The sequence below is a fragment of the Corvus moneduloides genome, chromosome 6 (assembly GCF_009650955.1).
Source record: "Corvus moneduloides isolate bCorMon1 chromosome 6, bCorMon1.pri, whole genome shotgun sequence".
NCBI classification, from domain to species: Eukaryota; Metazoa; Chordata; class Aves; order Passeriformes; family Corvidae; genus Corvus; species Corvus moneduloides.
The window spans coordinates 45,197,424-45,217,047 of record NC_045481.1 but is presented as its reverse complement, the minus strand read 5'-3'; the positions used below and the strand labels follow the sequence as shown (position 1 = coordinate 45,217,047).

General features: G+C 45.9%; 1 protein-coding gene across 9 annotated transcripts in view; it reads right to left on the bottom strand.

Moving 5' to 3' along the window:
* The window catches only part of LOC116445223 (USP6 N-terminal-like protein), an 83,255-nt gene that overhangs the window by 22,302 nt on the left and 41,329 nt on the right, over positions 1–19,624 (bottom strand). For 7 of the 9 annotated variants that reach the window (XM_032111599.1, XM_032111604.1, XM_032111602.1 and 4 more), the window contains 5 exons: positions 15,772–16,055; positions 9,913–9,986; positions 9,303–9,388; positions 8,438–8,477; positions 7,622–7,702 (listed from right to left, as the gene is read on the bottom strand). In XM_032111599.1, coding sequence (XP_031967490.1) covers positions 7,622–7,702; positions 8,438–8,477; positions 9,303–9,388; positions 9,913–9,978 — 273 coding nt within the window. In that variant the 5' untranslated portion in view covers positions 9,979–9,986; positions 15,772–16,055. The other 2 variants (XM_032111606.1, XM_032111607.1) reach the window with 2 other exon arrangements.

The window sequence follows — 19,624 nt, the reverse complement described above, 5'->3', positions numbered from 1 at the left end:
TTTGGTTGAAAGGGACCTTACAGATTATCTAGTTTCAACACCCTTGCCATGGGCAGAGACACCTTTCACTACACCAGACTGTTCACAGTCCCATCCAACCTGGCCTTGAACATTTCCAGGGATGGGGCATCCACAATTTCTCTGGGCAACCTGTGCTAGTGCCTCACCACCTTCACAGTAAAGAATTTCTTCCTTACATCTAATCTAAACCCGCCCTCTTCTAGTTTAAAACCATAGCCTCTTGTCCTATCACTATCTGCCTGTGTAAAAAGTCAGTCTCCCTCATTTTTATAAGCCCCCTTTAAGTACTGGAAGACCACATAGAGGTCTCCTCAGAGCTTTCTCTTCTTCAGGCTGAACAGCCCCAGCTTCATAGGAGAGAGGTCTTTGTTCACTTCATCTCACAGATGCTTCTTCCCTTTTTCTTGTCATAAAGCCCCCATTATATTTCAATGGAAAACAGAAAAAAAAAAAAAGAGCTTTTGTTCCATTGCTGACTTCTTCCATTAAAAGAAAAAGCTTCATAAAAAAAGAAAAATATCCGTTTCTGAGTGTTTTCCTTCCTTTCATTCATCCCATCTGTGAAATGCCTTGCAGCTGCACTACAAAACCCACTGTAGCACTCCTCCAGATTCCTGAGGACCCTTGGGTACATTGAAGGACCTGTGGCACATTCCCAAGCTCCAGTCATGGAGGGTATTTATGTTGCCTTATGGTGCTCCCTTAGAACCAGGCAATTCCTTGGGAGGGGACAGAGGTGCCAGATTTCCAGTCAGAGGAATGAGCCTGGAGCTGAGAACTACAGTGCCCGACCAGGCAATCAACTGGAGCTACTGTCACTGCCTGGTAAAAATGCATCCAACCACCTTCAAAATCCCTCTTCTTTTGGCATAGGGTGTTCTGCTTCATGCAATCCAGGCTGAGGTAAAAGAAGGAATGCAATCCACAAGGAAGCACAGGATCCTAGTAGAAGGTTTTCTGGATGTGGGCCTGCTGCACTGCCTTTGCCACAGCAAGCTGAACACCTGCTCCTCTTTCCTTTCAGACCCACCTCGCACCACCAGCTTTTTTATTTCCAACCTGACTTTTTAAGGTCAGCCTCTCACAAAGGCTATAAAGACCTTAACCATGGCACTGTGCTGGCTCATGGCTTCCATGAGCACAGACTGACACTCCTCGTTTCTTTACTGCCTTCATGGCAGCAGTATGCCTACAGAGGGCAAAACCCAGGAATGGTGGCCCTTGTCCCAAAGAGTTACAAGACCAGGAGGTAAGACAGGAGGTGGACAGGCTAGGGGACAGCAAAGAACTAACACCACTCTCCCAGTCAAGAGAAGTATATAAAATAACTGTAGTAAATGCCAAGATCACTGTGTAGGACCAGGAGAAGCAGATGTTTGTGAGAATGCTTTTCCAATCCATTACGATAAATATTTCAGTATTTCTGCTGACAGTCTGTAATGTATCCTGATCCTGAAAGTGTAATGGACATTCAACATTTAAAACCCCATCCTCAGAACTTCCCAAATGCTTGCTCTGTCCCAAGTGTTGCTTAGCACCAGCTGTGAAGGTCCAGTGCATAGCCAGGACCAAATCCTGCAAAAATCCTTTACCAGATCCTGTCCTTCCCTCTGTATGCACCAAATAACAGCTGTCCCCTAAAAGCAACCTTACCAGCAAGACATGCCCATGGAAGGCCGCCATCCTGTTCAACAGCATCCTGCATTTTAAGTGGGACATCACTAATTCACCATCTGCATACCCAAAGGCCCATGTAAGGAGGTGCTTCTAAGGACAGCAAACCTTCATGCCATGTGGGACAGATTCATACCCACAGCTGAAACACCCATTTCCCAAGAGTCATTAAATCAGGATGAAAGAAGTGCAATGCATCAAGAGACACAAAGCAAAAGGATTAGATGAACCACATCCCCAAAGCAGCAGGTGCCCACAAAAGCTTGGCTCCTGCAAGCACTCATGCCTTTATGATTGAAAAGCTGAGGCGGGATCAAGAAACTGGAACATGTACCAATTCTGACAAAAACACTAATTCAGAAAAGATTACTTATTTCCAATGGATTAGCAGAGACTGACAGCTGCCAAGGCATATGATCATACTCAGGTCCGGGGAAGGAAATAATTTTGTTTGGAATTTCTAGAGCTGTTGTTGTACATTAATGAATGCAACCCTCAGAGGCATATAGTAAACGTCTCTAATGATTTTCTTTGCACAAGTGCTAAAGAAACAGGGGAGGTACAAAACATGCTGAGATGGAACTGAACTGAAATGCCTTCCTGTTATTTATCCAAGGGCTTTCCTCCTCCCACCACCTCCAGACACGAAAGTGATAAAACCTCAGAGCTGTGAGTCACCCAGAAAAAAATGAGCATTTTCTTCATCGTGAAGCTTGAAGCAAAACAGAGAAGTTACCACTACAAGCAGTATTTACCACTGGGATAAGTAACAGAGGTAAGGCAGCACGTGATAACTCCTGTTCCACGTGACAGTCAAAAATGACCCTCAAGGTCACTCTCTTCTGTCTCTTATAAACCTCTCAGCCCCTACAGAGACCCTCCCTTACAGGGAAGAGAGCACCAAGATCATGGACCATGCAAGCTGACAGAACAATATGCATAGGCATGAAGAACAGCCACCATTCTGCTTCACAAAAGGAGATGCTGGTGGTCAAAGCAATGGTTCAAGACACTGTAGAAAGGCTGTGTCAGCCAAGGACTGAAACCACAGTGTCTAAAACTTACTCGAGGTTTTGCCATAGGATCATCTTCCCTCTCCAGGCTTTAACATACAGAGCTCATGGCACAGAGGCCAGCATCAGCCCATCCCTATCTCTCCCCTCCCCACGTAGTTTCTTTCTGATGGGATGGGATGGGGAAGACTATGGAAGTACAGACTTGAGCTCCATCTTCCTGCACCAGCCATCTCCTCTGAGAAGTACCCAACCAGTTGCTCCAGATCTTGAATAAGATGGATGGAGTCACTGCCTTTAAAGACAGAACATCTTTTTGCACTAGTTAAGACAGTGAAATTAAAAAGGATTTGGGAGAGGTGGGTTGGTTTTTGAAGCAGAATATACACATTGCAGTTCACCTTCACACTTTGGAGTCTGGCACTGTTAACTCCTCGGCCATGTGCACGGATCACCAGGAAGAGACTGAAGGAGCAATATGCAAATTTTGGGTATGCATGGCAGTATTCCCTTCAAGCCTTTCCATATATCCAGTGTATCTCTCCAATACCCTAAAGTGGGGGCAGCCCTTCTTCCTAAATTCCTTTAGGGCTCAAAGGGTGATCCTTCTGGAGAGATCCTTCTTCACAGCCTCTACCAGTGATGCACCAGGGGAACTGAGCTGTGCAAATCTTCACCTGGAGTGGTGGGTGAAGCCTCCACCACCACCATGACCACTAGCACCCTGGAGAAGAGGATTTCCTTTTAGTACCATGAAGCCTGCTGACTGATGATGTGGCCATGCAGGACACTTGGCAGACTGGACATCACCACACATGGCTTTCTTTCCACATGGTTAATGCTTGCTCCAAACTCGGCCGTTGTGCCTGCAGCTGGAGCCTATGCAACTGTTCCTGATGGGGTCCCAGCAAAGCAGGGGCAAATCTAAATCCTAAAGCTGGTGGACCATGGGCAGGCATTTACAGTTATTGCCCAGGCTACCTTTGGAGGAAAGGAAAATGCTACCTGCCTTTCCAAAATGGAAAAAAAAAAAAGCAGGTGAAGCCACCCTGCAGCTCCTAGACACAACCCCCTTTCATTCCCATAGCATTTGCAGGCAGGAGATCTGACTTCAGCCAGCCCTGGCACAACAAATGTCTGCTGGCTCTCCCTGGCATTAGCAGACTGTTCACTCTTGGGGGTCTGTGCCAGTCCATACAGATCCCTGATTCATCCTAAACCGCTTTGCTGGCATGCACTGGATTAAGCGCCCTGCACTCCCATGACCTTAGCAGAGACAAGGCTTCCCCCCTGCACAAAGGCAGGCTTTGCCTAAAAACCAGACATCTATGACCAAAGACATCCCTCTCTAAAGGTCCCATCCCACATGGCCAGCAGCAAGATGCAGCTTGCAAATGATGCAGAGGTCATATCCTCCTCCTATGACTGGTGGTTCTGGCTGAAATCCATTTCAGAGCAATGAGGAATAAATTATCCCACTGTTGGAGTGCACACAGCACAGTCTTCTTTATCTGCAAAACTGTGCTGCCTGAACTGTGTAGATTCTTATATGGCACCAGCCATTTCCTAACCTTCCCAAGTAGAGTCAGGCTGGTGTTTTAACTTGGGTTCAAATCAGCAGTGAAGAGGACACAGACCACATGAGCCTCCCTGTGCTGAACCCCAGTAACACAGTTTAGCACTTCTTTGCATGTTTGACATACCTTAACTCTGCAAAACAGTGTGGTCCTTTCATGGACTCCTTTATTTTTGTACCCTTTCCCTTGTGGAAGTTTAGACAGAAAAAGGCACCATTGCATCATTCTAACCCCACCCATATGAGGAATTGTGCTGGGTGTCACTTTTTGCTGATCTTGCTACTGAAATTAAATCAGCTACAGAACGTGTCTAGAACAGAGATGGAGACAGATCTGAGGCAATGATGAGCACAGGGAGCCCCAGTTCATTACTTTAATGAAGATAATCCTATTTGTTGCTCATCCTGAAACAGGTTATGCCAGAAATTATTTCAGTTCCTAGCCAGGCCATTCTAGGCAAGGAACTGTAAAAGGTCCCCCTCTTTTTTTTCAGCCTTATTTCCTATAATCTGTGACAGTCACAAGACCCAGACTGCAATCTGCAGCACGCAGGGATGCACACAGGCTGCAGGTGGGGGAACAAAAAGCCAAACCTGCTGCTCTCTGGCGACGGCTCATGCCAGGGGTCTGAAAAAGCTGCTTTCTTGCCCACTGACAGGTGGCTGCTTTGGGGTCAGTGCCCTGGATGGGTACACAGCCTCGCTCCTCCTGCTGACATTTCACAACACAGAAGATGAGACAACAACCTAAGCCTCAATCAGGTACTGAGATGCTGCAAAACACAAGGGGCCTGCTTGCTAAGTCCCTCTTCATCAAGCACTTGATATGATCAGATGTCTGCCAGCTCCAGCATATGAACTGGGACTGAAAAGGTTGGCCCTGAAGTCCAGGAAGTCCCAGTCTGGAAAATAAGATGGGTTTCTACCTCATTCCAGCAGAGTCAAAGTCAGGGCAACTTCCCTGTGAAACTGCCTGCAGTTCCTCCAACAAGATTTTTTTTCCCCTCTAATAAAGCACAGCATATCAAAATTAACATCAAAGGGAAGGGTCTTGTTTTCAATAAGAGGATTTTTTTCAAAGATGACATCTTAGTCATTGTTAAAATAACACAGAGCAGCTGTCTTGTGACACTTGAGTTTCTATCATGTCAGCCAAGTGGTGAAAACAAACCTGAAGGAAATATGCAATGCAGATGTGGCAGCCTGAGCGCTCAGAGAAGGAACAAAACCAACCCACTCTGCTTTAGAAAAATCAGATCAAGGGCTTGTCACATTTATTTTAGCTAGAAAAAAACCCGTAGCCATCTGACAGGACTGTGATCCCAGCATAAGGTCCTTGAAATGCCACAGTTGAACTGCATCCAGCTGTGGCAGAAGGAATATCTCAGCAGCTTCCATGTTCCTGACACAAGAGCGTGGTGTTGCACATCAAGGTAAAGGATACAACCTAATTTTACTTTTTTTTATTAAAAGAAGGCACATTTCTTTTGTGCTTCTCAGGGTCTTTGCATTTAATGACGTGTGGCTGCTACAGACCTTCCTGCCTGCACTTGCCTTGGTGCAAGGCAGCGGGTGTTAGGCTGGACAGGACTAAAACCACAGCTCCTTTCTACTCCCCAGGGTCACCAGACTGCTCCTTCCTTGCTTGGAGCCAAGCACTGCTTCTCTGTTTGCTGGGAGAGGGGATGGCCATTTCCAGTCTCCCAGCATGAGACAATGCCATCTCTGTGCCCAAGAGTCATCGACCATTTACAGGCTGTTATTTATAACATCTTTTATTCTACTACAAGAGCTTTCTGATTTTCTGACCCAAAGATCCTCAAAACCTACTTGCCGGTCTGACCCTTTGCCATCCAGCAGATCTGAGTGACATCAGCTACAGCATGCTTAACACACCCACTAATTATCAAGGGAAATCCAAAACAGACGGGGATCAGAGATCGCTACCACTCCACTGCACTCATGCTGGGTCCTGTCTGTCCCCACCGTCTCACCCAGGGAAGCCAAGGTGTGCTAAAACCACTCATCATTACTCATCCCAAACACCCTCCAGGACCTGAAGGAATTCCCTGTACCCTGCTGGAATTTGGTGGTTTACCCACAAGGTCACTAACCAATTAGTGCTAACTTCTAATTAGAAAGAAACAAGTCACAAAAGAGCCTCTGATTTTGCCTGTGGAGCCGCACTGATGAACAAAGTGATTAGAACCACCCTGAAGTGAACAGAAGAATTATAAAACCCCAAGCCCACCTCCACCACATCCCTGCTGTCATTAAGATGATTTTGTTTCTGTTGGTTTTTTTTTTAAAGGGTGAGACTACAGCAGGTCATTGGTTGGGTGAACTGGACATGACTCCTGATAGCTAGGCAATGAGGATGCTCAGCTCCATGTTGTCCCAGCAGCTATGCAGATACTCTTCAGAGATATTTCTCTCTATATAACCCTTTTAACCAAGCTCAAATTTCTCCCAAGGACTCCCAGCAGGAGCTAGAAGCAGTCCAAACAAACACCCCACTCCTCCTGCTAAACATGAAGGCTGCAGAGGCCATGGCAACAAGGTAATGCCAGGCTTCTGCCCTCTCCTGTGCAGAGTGCTGCAAGCAGAGCAGGTCACAGACAATGCTCCTCTCCCTACGCAGCAAGGATCCTGTCATTAGGTTCAAAGGGTTTTTTGTTTCAAGAGGTTTGTAAGAGGAACGTATAACAGATACTATTTATGAAGAACAATTCAGTTTTGCAGTGGTGCTTGGTGCAGAGTTTAACACCAAAGCCAAGACATAATGTCAGCATCTCTATCCTTGATTTCCACAGACGGCTGTACACAATATGATACCTAAGTGACCTCTCACAGGCACAGCTAGGAGCAAAATATAAAATCTAGGTAATGTTCTAGACAAATAATTCTTCCCCCAGGGAGAATTACAAGGAACATCAACTGGGCTGTATCAGTCACATCTCCCACATCACTGCCAGGAGGTGGAGACACAGAAGCGACCTGTGGTGTGCACTGCCCTCTGCTCTCACAGGGCAGGGAGCCAGATGGGCACACGAACATCCCTGTTGTGCTCCTGCTTGCACAGGAAAGCAGAAGTGCAAACATGGCAGCAGCATTTAGGAAACCCTTTTTAAAGCTATGTAAGTCAGAACAGGACTTTACCTCGACTGGTAACCCAGAAATTTCTAGGAACGCTTTAAAATATTGAAGACTAACAAGTAGATTCAGGCAATGTTCCAGAGATCTCTGTTTTCTCTATTGACTTTTTGAAAACCTGCCTCATCATAAGGATCCATCACACCTGCCCTTCCAGACATACACTCTTTCTTTTCCTCCTTACCTTGTCACTGTTTCTGTATTTGCCCCATTTCTTCAGCATCTTAAGCCACTTGTCCACACGTTCAATTTCCTGCTGCTTTTGCTGGTGCAAGGGAGAAGAAAAGACAAGACAAATTTAAGAAAAAAAAGCCCCAGGAGATGCCTCCTGAAAACACAAAACTTCATTCTCTTAGGTTTAAACTTGTATGCAAAGACCTCGCATCAAGGATGGGAATAATCCACAGGTGCGTGCAGAAACTGGTAATTTCAGCACTTGGTAATTAAAAGCAGCATTGGCAAAAATGACAAGACACACAGGCTTCACATAGAGAAAGCATTCCCAAGAGTATTCCCTGACAATAAAAATCTTTGCAGGTCCAGCTAGACTCAAATCTTATCGCTGTATCAGATCGGCAGAAACACGAATCAGTCCCAGTTAGCAGGGTCCTAACAGAGGACATTCTCTCATCTCAGGGGAGATGAGGATGGAGATGATGGTTACCTAGAACTTCCACCATTTTCCCTTGCACATGCAGTCCCCTTTATGAGCCACAGCTGCTGAGCACTGTGCCAAAGCAGAGGGGAAAGCCCAATATTGCTTTAAAGAGGTGCTTTTCAGTGCAGTGTGGAGGAGGGAAGATATCTGACCCAGCAAAATAAAAGCTCCAACAGCTGGGCATCGTGCAGAGTTCCCACGTCTGGGCGAGCAGCAGTGACCAGTGGGTGCTGGCTGCCTGCTTTGCTCTTACTTGCTCACTTGTTTCCTCAAAAAACATTCCCTCCCCAGCCGGTGTGATAAGGATGCCACATCCATGATGACAGAGCTGGCAGCTCTCACCTTCTCCTCCAAGGCGGTGCGGGTTGGCAGCTCCTGCTCGCTGGAAAAGCAAGGGGTCACTGGTTACTCTATAGGTAAGAAAGGGTGTGGAGTAGCACGGGGTGCTGCAGCTCAGGGACCACCTCAGACACCTGAGCCCTGGAGACTTTGTGCCTTTCCTACAGCTGCCCCCAGTATGAAAGAGGCAGGGGAAGCACCATCCAAAATCCCACCACCCAACAAGAGCTCCTGGGGGGTGATCAAGCACTGGATATAACTGGAAATCCTGGGCATATATCTCCTCTTCAATACACATATAATCAGCAATTTAAATGGTGGGGAAGCAGAATGTCTGGACAGCAATTGCTTAAAACCTCCTGCACACAGAACACCTACTATTGTAACTTTTGTTCAGAATCAGAATAAAACCAGTTATTTTAAGCACTCTTTCCAGGCAGAGGGTGTGCATTTAATTCATGTGCACCTTAGTTAGGATGGGGACTTCCTCAGGCAGCCAAAGACAATCAAATATCTTGTCTCGTCTCTCCCTACAGTTCCCTGAATCAACAGGTGCAAACACAAGGGCCTCTCCCTCTGTGACACATCATGGTGGCACAGGAGCACCAGCCTGCACCTTCTAACACCAGGCTTGTTATAGGAAACCACATCTAAGCCCTATCTTGTAGGAGATTCAAAGCATCAGAGTGTTTGGACATGCACAGTTAAGGAAGGAGGCCCATTTAGTCTTTCCTCCTGCATTTGGGATTGATCAAGCCAAGCCACAGAGCAGCTTACAGGAGAGATGCTGGGCCTGTCATGCTCAGTGCAGAAGGATGGTACACACACACACAGGTCAGGGAGGAAAGGAGACAGCACGAGGACTTACTGCAGGAATCCAAACCGGTCTGTAACTTTGTACAGCGTGAAATCAGCATCTTCCCACTGGTCAATCTGAGCTCCTTCCTGCCTGCCCTGAAAGCAGAAAGGACACCTGTGAGCTGGTCCCAGCATCGGGAATGCCCCAGTGCCTGCATCCTGCCCCCAAAGCCCACATCCCTCTCTCCTGAATAAAAGGCACAGAGCCAGGAGAGCAAAACCTGAACTAAAGAGCCAAATACAAGACAGGCAAGGGAAAAATGCCAAGTTCAGCCTATCCAGCATTGCATGTGTACCTCTGCTAGAGGCTGGGAAGGGCTGTACATCAGAAGAAACAGTGCTGTTGGGCATAAGCCATCCTGGTATTAAGGGAGCACTGAAGCACCAGAAGCTCAGGACCTTTCAGTATCTATACTGAGCACACATGGGACCCTCAAGAAACTCCGGGGATGTAGTAAGAGGGGATGTACAGGCAGGGAGAGCTGGCATGAAGCCTGATGGCATGAGGGTTACTGGGGCGATGCCTGCAGGGAGGCAAAAGTTCTTATTTGACGCATTCCTAATTGATTAAACAGCTTCAGTGCCAGCCAGCATGTTGGGGAGATGCACAAGGCTGATACCTTCTCATACTTGGCGACGATCTCTGCTTTTTCCTGGGCTATTAAAGACTCTATATCCTTCTTCATATCAGAAGCTGTAAGGGAAAAAAAGTGTGAGGGAGGGGAAAGGAGATAAGTAAATGTGTACACAGCATGTGAAATATTTTACGAAAGTGCTAATACAAGAAATGTTTGCTGAAGATTTTAGCTTCCAGCCATATCCCACAGCTAGAATTAGGCCGAGGTTGCACAGCTGCTGTACAGAGCGTTTGTGGAGCTTGCCTGCACGCAGCAGGACTGCCAGCTCCCTGCTCCCTGCACTGGGACACAGCCCAGCCTGAGCAAGGGGAGTCTTGTCTTTGTTCTCAGGCATATACATGACAGTATGAAAGACATGGCTTTTAAATCAAGATGCACAAACCAGCCACAGAGCCCCGGCCCAGCACAGGACAGGCACCAGCCAGGCGCTGCTTGGCACAGTGTCCACGTGGATGACAGCAAACCACCACGCTCCTGCCCCACCTCAGGATGGGAAGCCAGGAGATGCTCTGTAGGGGCACCCGGAGGCAGATTTAACATCAAAGAAGAAATTAAAAGGAGAAGTTTTTGCCTACTGAAGTGTGCATGAGACAAGTGAATTGGCCTCTAGGTGATTACCTTCTATATACAACTCCAAAAGAAAAACAACACAGTGGCAAGATGTTGAGACGGACCAGTCTTGGTCTAAGCAAGACCCAGTCTAGGTCCCTGAGATCTGTGCCCACTGCTCTGCTTCATCCCATACACATATGTATGAGCAAGGTAACTTCCCACGTCAAACAACTTGAGCGTTGTCCTGTACAAGCCCAAAGGAGCATCCTATCCTCCCTGTAAAGCCACAACCAGTTCCTCATCCACCAAAGGTGCATCTAACACACCAAGGAGAAAACATGGGCAGACAAAACCTCCGGAGGTGGCTGCAAGGAAGAGGGCTGAGGGAAAGTCCATCAAGTCCTCCTCCTCTGAAACTGTGTGGAGCCACAACCAGCCCAGCTCAGCTATGGCACCACTTAAAAGCCAGGCCACCACAGGCCACATTACCTAAACCTTTGGGCCATTGTAGCTCTCTAATGGATAGCTTAAACCACAACAAGGAGCCATACTGACCTCCCTTCAGGAGAAACCTGAAGGGTTCTTCCCATAGGACATGTTACCCCAGCTTCCAGATGAAGATGCATCTCAGCAGTGGTGCTTGCCACTGAACGAGCCAGAGCAGCCAAAGGCATCGCTTAGGATCATCTGAAGAGTGGGATTATAAATTAAGGAGAAAAAAACCTCGGGGAGATATGATGAGCAAAAGCATCAGCACTCTCCAAGGCTCACCCCATTTGTCTGCACCTTCAGACACCTGCAAGAGACTATTTATTTGTCTCATCTTAACAACTCCTTAATGCAACCTGCTTGCTGCCACTGTGTCTTTCAGGCGTGGATGGAGATGGCCAAGAGATCCAACTTTCCCTAACTCTTCATTTTGAAAGCAGCTATCTCTCCTAGTTGTCAGCAGTGTGATAGAAATACTATATCACATGCAATATAATCAGGGCTCTTCCATGACCTGTTATGAGGCAACAGCACAGTCAGGGCACCACTTTACACTCATCCATTCAGACACTGGAAAAATGCAAATTCTTCAAATTCATGGCAGGAATGGGTGTATCTTCCCCTGTTATTGGCTCCACAATCAAAATAGAGCAATGATAGAAATATTAAAGTGTATTTTGTTCCTTTATTTTTCCAAGCCGCAGCTCCTACTTCAGATGTGAACTTTGTTAAATACTTTTTGATCACAGCTTAATTTTACAAAGTAGCAAGGTCTGAGTAACTGTCTCACTGTGTCACCTAATACTTCTGCATCTCCTCCTTCTCACATCTCCTGTGAAATTTAACTCCCCCAATTATGACTTTTTTGTTGTTGTTGTTATGGGGCCAAAAAATTCAAATGATGTCTTTTACATGCTGCTAAAAATACAAATATTCTACAGGCTACAGGGAAAAAATAAACTGTACATCAGATTAAATGGGCAATTTTTCAAGACACTTACAAAGTGAAAGCTATTCTGAACATCTCTGACCACACTCTGTAATAGAATAACAAAGGAAGAGCAACTTGGCACCATGGGAGGATTTACACAACAAGAACACATATATTTTGGCATTCACCTCTGCAAAAGCCTCTCTGCAGCCAGAAACACCAGACTCGTGCAAAGGAGCCAGTTTTGCATCTCATGCCTGGACTATGCACATTTGTCTTCTCTTTCTAGAACAGTGCAAAAGTCCAAATTTAGGAAAAAACTTGAAAGCAGAGAAAATGGTTGATGGCAGTGAGAAGGACAGAGATGACAAGTGGCTGCACCAGCCTTGGGGTGTAACCACAATGCTGCTGCTTGAGAGAGCACAGAAAGGTGCTGCGCTCAACGAGGTGATTGTCAAAGTACTCTGGAGAGGGAACAGAACATAACTGAGCTCTGTAATGGCATTCATTGAATAGGGGTATTTTTATTATTTAATTCTGCACATGCTCAAACTCCAGAGTAGTTTTGACACCATGGTGTTAAATAGCATTTGCTTGAGGGAAAAGACACCTTGTGTACACAGAAACTACTGAGATTTATTTTCTGAAGGATTTGACGAAACACAGCATTTTTTTACTTGATGTAAACACAGGCTTCCTATAAATAGGAACAGGCTGTACCTGCCACGCTTCTCCATATACCTGTGTATGACTCCATACTTTCTTTTTTTTAATGTACCACTCAAATTAGTTTCTCAAGCCCGCCACCCAATTTTCTCCTGTGCGTACGGTATTTTCCTAGCAAAGAGATATTTTTTCCACACAAGATGAAGCTGCTATGAACAGGAATAGTAAGAAAATGTGAACAATGTAACAATGATATTAGATAATTTACTGGGATATAAGCAACAGAAAGCCCTGAACCATGCACATGTAAATTCAACCCCAAAACAAAGTTATGAACTAGTTCCTTTTAGAAAGAATGAGTTGAAAACACCCACAATCTGTCATCTCACACTAAAACTTGCAGCTTCCAGTTTACAATTTAAGGAGGTAAAAATTAATACCAGCAACACTAAGCCTGAAGATGCTAATGAAAATGCATGTTACTGCCTACCCACATTGAACATTATCTAGCCATCAGCAAACCTGAAATAAAATACCCAATTTTTGAATGAAAGCAACTTTCCTTAAATTAACTCACCAGCTGGGATCTCAAGTATTGGCAGCAAGAAGAAAGTATATGCATCAAAAATCCAAGACTTCATGTCAAAATTGTTCTCCATAAATCAGATTTACTGTTATAACCTTCCCCACATGAGATAGCCCCGTATTTTTCCAGTCAGATCTGCCAAGCTCCCACTGTCCCACATGGGATAGCACCTGCCGAGACCAGCCTGGCTGGGAGAGGGGAACCTCTGCCCACCAGCCCAGTGCTGCAGCCCTGCTCGCTGCCCAGAAGAATTGAGCATTTCCCACTCCTAGCAGCAGTGCTCCTTGTGGCACAGCCTGGGACACACAGACGTCCCCTGTCACCCCCCCAGCCACGACACGACGTGTCACGCTTACAAACCCATCAGCAAATCACCCTGCCAGCACTTGGCAGATGGGCTTTTGAAAATGAAAATATCAGTAAAATCTCTTCAGCATAGTAACGCGTTCTCAGTCTCGGGCTGGATTTGAGGATATTCTGGAACTCAATTTTTAAATCTTTTGTAGTGTAGAACAGTATCTACTCAAGCCATTTGAGATTAAGACTACATGTTTGTAGTTGGTTTTTATTTGGCAGAAGGTCATTGAAAAAGCAGAAATGGGTTTAGGTGAATGTGTGTTCTCATTCTGAATGGGTCCTCTTAACTTTAAATAGAGACTGCTGCTAGGAGAAGAAAAAAAATCAAGTTTTGACACACCACTCTGGCTCCTATCAGAATGAAACTACTACTGTGGAATAAAGTAAAAAAGGTACGTACTTACTACAGTCACACCCACCACTGCTGAAACCCAACAAGTCACTGTTCCTGTTTCATGTTCCATTTTAAAAGCACATTTTAACACACATTTTATGTCTTTAGCCATCTATGGTATCAGCCTGCAATTTTTCCTTTAGGGGAACAGTTTTAAGGGAAAAGCGTATACATCTATGCAAGTGCAAATGCTTATACATCTGCTAAGAGGCAAGACCCTCTCACAAGGTACACCTGCAGTCTGCACCACTTCCCAGCAAAGCAATTCTAAAGCTACTACTCACTTGTAAAGCTACTACTAGTTTTAACAGTGACTGATGCACTTGCACACCCTGGAATAAACCTGGCCATGCGGGGCAGTGAAAGAAACTAAAACAAGCTGTGAAAAGTTGAGTAAGCCCCATCAGGGCTTTTTAAGTGCATGAAACAGGCACCTTGACATGCTTCAAACCGCACAGGCTAAGGGCTTGGAGCAATCTGCCCATCCTGGCTGCCTGGTAGAAGCTGGGGAGATAGTCAGCAGCTGCAACCATAGAGGAGCCGTCATCAGAGGCTCTTCTCCCACAAGCTCAAAGCCTTTGAGGCATCTACCCAGCAGGAGCCAGTTGTCTCTGCTGCAGGGTGCTGAGGACACCCAGCTGCCACAGCACACTGGTCAAATGCTCTTTGGCTCAAAGCCTTTGGAAGCAAAGCTACAGCATTACACTACTGCACATACCTACCAAGCACAGCCGAAGCGAGTATGGCTTTGGGACTGCTCTGACTGCATCACCACAGCCTGAGGAAACCTCAAAGCCCCTCAAGGCACCCAGGAGGGGCTGCAGGCAGTTACAGGCGGGCACCAGCACGCCTGGCTGTGTGCCCACAAGGTGACAAGCCAAGGAGGAAGTGATGGCCACACACCGCTGACTGCAGGCAGAGCTTCTGCTTTGTGAGAACCAGCCCCCATGTGGAAGCCAACCTGCTCTCGAGGTCATGGTACAAGACTGGCCAGCATCCCCATTTCTAGTGTTGCAGCTGCTGCAGCATTTTTTTACTATACCCCCAAATTTCTCTTCCAAAATGAACAACACACTCAATGCACTTGCATCAAGGACTTCTGCTCACTCCCATGTGCAGATTCTCTCTCATTAACAAACCCAGACTGCAAACATCCTGGCCAGGCACCAGCTTCAAAACACATCACTGGACTGTGCATCCTCAACCTTAGCTCAAATCCGGGACACGATTATATCCCTGCTACCAGAAAGGGAACCAAGACCTGCACTTGCAAAGTGAATTACGGCTTCGGGAATGAAATTAACTATCAAGCAGGATGAACCAAGATACAGGAGACCCTGTTTGCATGTTTATTTCCTTGACTACAACCTAAGAGCACACAAGCAAGCAAGCAAGCTTTTTTGTTTGTTTGTTTGAAGAGTATAAGGAGCACTAAGCCAGCTGAACTGCAGGAAGGTTTGTTTTAACTGTCTTGGGGTCTTTGAAAATGACTGCCCATAGATCACTTTAGATGAATCACAGATGTGCTACAGAAAATTCAGATGATCTCCTGTCCTAGTAAACTTGCATTGTATCTGAAACCGCACTGGATGCTGCACTGGAGAAAACACAGTCATCTACCTCAGCAGAGGTACTGGGAACACCAAGGGAGAACCTCTACTGCAACTCACATTGACACCACCAGCAATATCCCAACAAGCCAGAGCATCCAGCATCATCATAGGTGAGATCCTGATGATTTATTAGCATGTGTAACCACAGTATATGGCAGCTCTCAGGGTGATTCTCATTTGCTCCAGAGCCTGCCTGTGAGTCTGGAGAAGAAAGGATGAAAATACAACCCAGCTTCAAGCAACATGCCCTTACCTGAGCCTTGTATCAGGTGCCAAGATTCATCAGTTCAGCTGGAGTTGTCCACTCCCCTGAAGGCATCTACCCAGCATGAGCCAGTTGTCTCTGCTGCAGGGTGTTGAGGACACCCAGTTGCCACAGCACACTGGTCAAATGCTCTTTGGCTCACCCACACTGCCCCAGCTTTGCGTGGCTGCTCTCCTCCACCCTCGTCCTCTGGCACGTGAGAGCTCACTGCAGGTGCCTGGGAGAAGAGGCAATGCAGGAGGCAATCCACACTCTCTCGTCCCTTGGGCTCACTGCAAAGGAAATAACAAGTTGGTCAGTTTTTCAGTTCTGGCACAGGCACCATCTTTACCAGGGGTCTTTGAACACAGAGGAAAGGCAGGTCCCTTCAGAGCTGGTGGGGAAGGAGCAGGCTGTAACTGCAGGGCACACAATGGCAGAAAATAAACTATGCTCATTTGTGTTGCAAAAAAAACCCCTGGTGTGGTTTTTCTGGCCATTTTCCAGCCTGGTTGAGTGCCAGGGCTTCCCATGCAGGCCTGAGAGACCAACACACCTTTGTACCAGCCTGCACTTTACTGCACAGGTAACTCAGCAGGCAGAAAATGCCCCCTACCCAAGCCAAAGGCACAGTATTACACCCAACTCCAGCTGATCTAAGAATATGTTGCCCCCAAGAAGGGCTGCAATGGAGGGTTCAGGCCATTCCTTCAGGACCTGGGACAGGTTAAAACCAGTACATGACATCACGGACTTGCACAGCAGAAGAGCCAGCACTGGCTGTGTCACCTGAGCCACCTTCCAGCACTTGCAGTTCTCCCTGATACATCCAAACAGCTACACAGTCCAAAGGCAAGCAGAGCCCAACACAGAGCTATCACTTATAAAAACCAACTTTTTAATTCTCACCTTCAGCAACTCAGAGAAGCAACACATTAGTTCCACAAGTGTGAAATCAAGACAGAATCTCAAAGCATGATGCTCTGCTTGAAGTCAGCAAGCACTGGGGAGAGGGAGCACAGCTCACTTCCGTCATGAGCCACCACTTTAATAACACCACCTCTCCTCCAATCCCCCTCATAAACTCCAGCAAATGGACTTTTACCAATGTTTCTGAGCTGTCCTGTGCTGAATTTCCCTGCTGTCACCTCTCCAGCACACAGGCACAACGACTTGGAGGCCCTAAGGTGCAGAAGGCCTCACACCCTTTCAGAGGTGGCTACCATTATAAACAAGCAATCCATTACACAGATTATAATTTATGTATGTTATAACCTAGTAGGTTGTAGTGTGTCTTACACACATTAAATGCAGATTACACACATTTCCCTCTATTCTCCCAATTTGCACTAAGCTTTTACAGTACAATGGCAAGCTGTGGTGACAACGATGACAACCCTTTGCCACTAGACCACGGCAGTATCAAGAAACCCAAATGCATTGTCCAAGTCTTCTAGCTATAGAAATAACTAAAAAGCCACGTAACACTGTGACTATATGCTATCCACCCCCTCAACACGAGCAGCACTTCCAATAAATAAAGCCTCTCTCAAGCCTCTCCCCATCATCCCTCTTCCTTTGCTCCCAGTACTTACATCTCACTCTCCTTCTCACACACGTTTCTGGTGGTGCGCCTTGGTGCTCTTCTCCCCAAGGATGGAGATGGGAGGAGATAAACAGGAGGGCTGATAAAGAGATTTGGTCTCCTCCCTGCTTATGCTCAGTAAGCCCAGCCTTGGTGCTTCTGCACAGCTCAGTTGGTGCAAAGTCAGAAGACGCAGCTTTAGTTGTAAGCTAAACCCTCTGAGGAGAGCAGCGAGTCTATAAGCAATTCTTTGTCAGCTTCTACTTTTAGACCTCACAGGGAATAAAAGAGCATCCAAACATTCTTTAAGCTCTTTTTAATGTGAATCCATCTTCTAGAGACAACAATAGCCAAAAAAAACCAAACAAAGGACTGCACAAAAAATTAAAGATGCATGAGTTATTTTTTCAAAGCATCATTATTTAAATGATTTTTTATTTCAAAAAAAAGAAGTAAACTGAAGAACGTAAAAGTCCACGTGCTGCTTTTGGGAACTGAAGATTAATTTTCTTTCTGCATTCCCTCCTTTTTCCATTCCAGTGTCTATAAAAAGGGCAAAAAAAAAAAAAAAAGCCAGAGGGAAAACAAAAAACCCCTCTTTTTTTCGGGTGATGCACTGACCTGGAAGGGAACTATATCAACACAGAGCTTGGGAACTGGCTTCTTCTGTTTCCTTAAGACTCGAAGGGCAGTTTGCATTTCTTTAACCATGAACTAATGGAAGCTACAACAATAGTCATTCTCTCTTGGACATGCATTCCTCCTAAAACACTGTATTTTATTCTTTTTGGTACATGTAGCAACACTACAGGACACACTACTCTTCCCTTGTCATTCTTGCCACCAGCAACACTTGGCAATTTTGGGTAAGCTAAAGGCTCCTTTTGCTATTTAAAACTTTCCCTGGGTTTGGCTGGGCGAGCACTGTCAGCTAGGGGCCACCCACACCCAACACGTGCCTGAAGCAGAAGGGTGAGGACACGTGTCCTGGCTGTTATCCAAGGTGTCACCCTGGGCACTGTGGAGCTAGTGATGCTCCCTAGCCAAAACCAAAGGAACAAAGATGCAAACATAAGCTATCATGCTGCCAGCAGCCTGCACTCTCTTTGGCACAGACAGGCAGCATCTTTTTTAAAACACATACAAGGAAATAACAAACGAACCGTTATATAAAGTTGCTGGTACAGCCAATGAAATAAAGGAGTATGAAGTTAAAAATCCACTAACAAGATGCAGCTTGGCTGTGAAAAACCTGTCCAAAATAATTATTGAGGGGAATGACTTGTACGCTACAGATATCTAAGTTGAGTCACAGTGAGACCTTTGCTGACTCTGTGCGTCTTACCCTGCTTCCAAGAACCTCTAGCTTCACCTTATTTTTAGGAGGGAGGCAGCTTCAGCCATTAGCCTGACCCCAACTAATGCCCAGCCCCTAGAAACCACCCTCATTCCTTCAATCACTTTAATGACTTTAATCAGCTCACACTGCCTCCAAATACAGAACCCTCGTAGGAAATTATTTGTCTTTGGCAGCCTCTGCAGAGGACACTCCCTGACCATTTTACTGGCAGTATCCTGGACTTGCATTACCTTCAAACAGCATCTCCAGATGCTAATGCATGAGCTTTTGTTAACTTGTTTTTTTCTATCAAAGCCCCATGCGAGCATATCCAGTAATAGAAAACTTGAGGGAAACAAGAAGTATTTCATCCAAGACCGGAAAGTACTCAGAAAACGTCTCCCAAAGCTTTTTTAACAGCCTTGGAACTATATGCAGGACAGCATTAGGAGACGTAGTTTTTTCAAGTCATATGAAAGCAATCTTTTTAATTACAACATAACTTTTTGCTTGTTGTTAACTTCTAAAATCACCCCAACTTAAGAAATGCAGGATTTGTGTGTGCGTGTGCAAATCCAACCTTTTATTAAAGTCATAGAATCATAAAATGGTCTGGGTTGCAAGGGACCTTGGAGATCATCTAATTCCAACCCCCATGCTAAGGACAGGGATACCATTCACTAGACCAGGTTGCTCAGGGCCCAACTGGTCTGGCTTTGAACACTTCCAGGGATCCACAACATTTCTGGGCAACCTGATCCAGTGCCGAGTAAAGAATTTCTTTCTAATATTTAATCTCTCTTCTTTTAGCTTGAAATCATTCACCCTTGTCCTATCCACAGGTGCCTGTGTAAAAAGTCACTCTCCCTCTTATTTTCTAAGCCCTGTTTGAGTATTGGAAGGTCCTTTAAGGTCTCCCTGGAGCCTTCTCTTTTCTG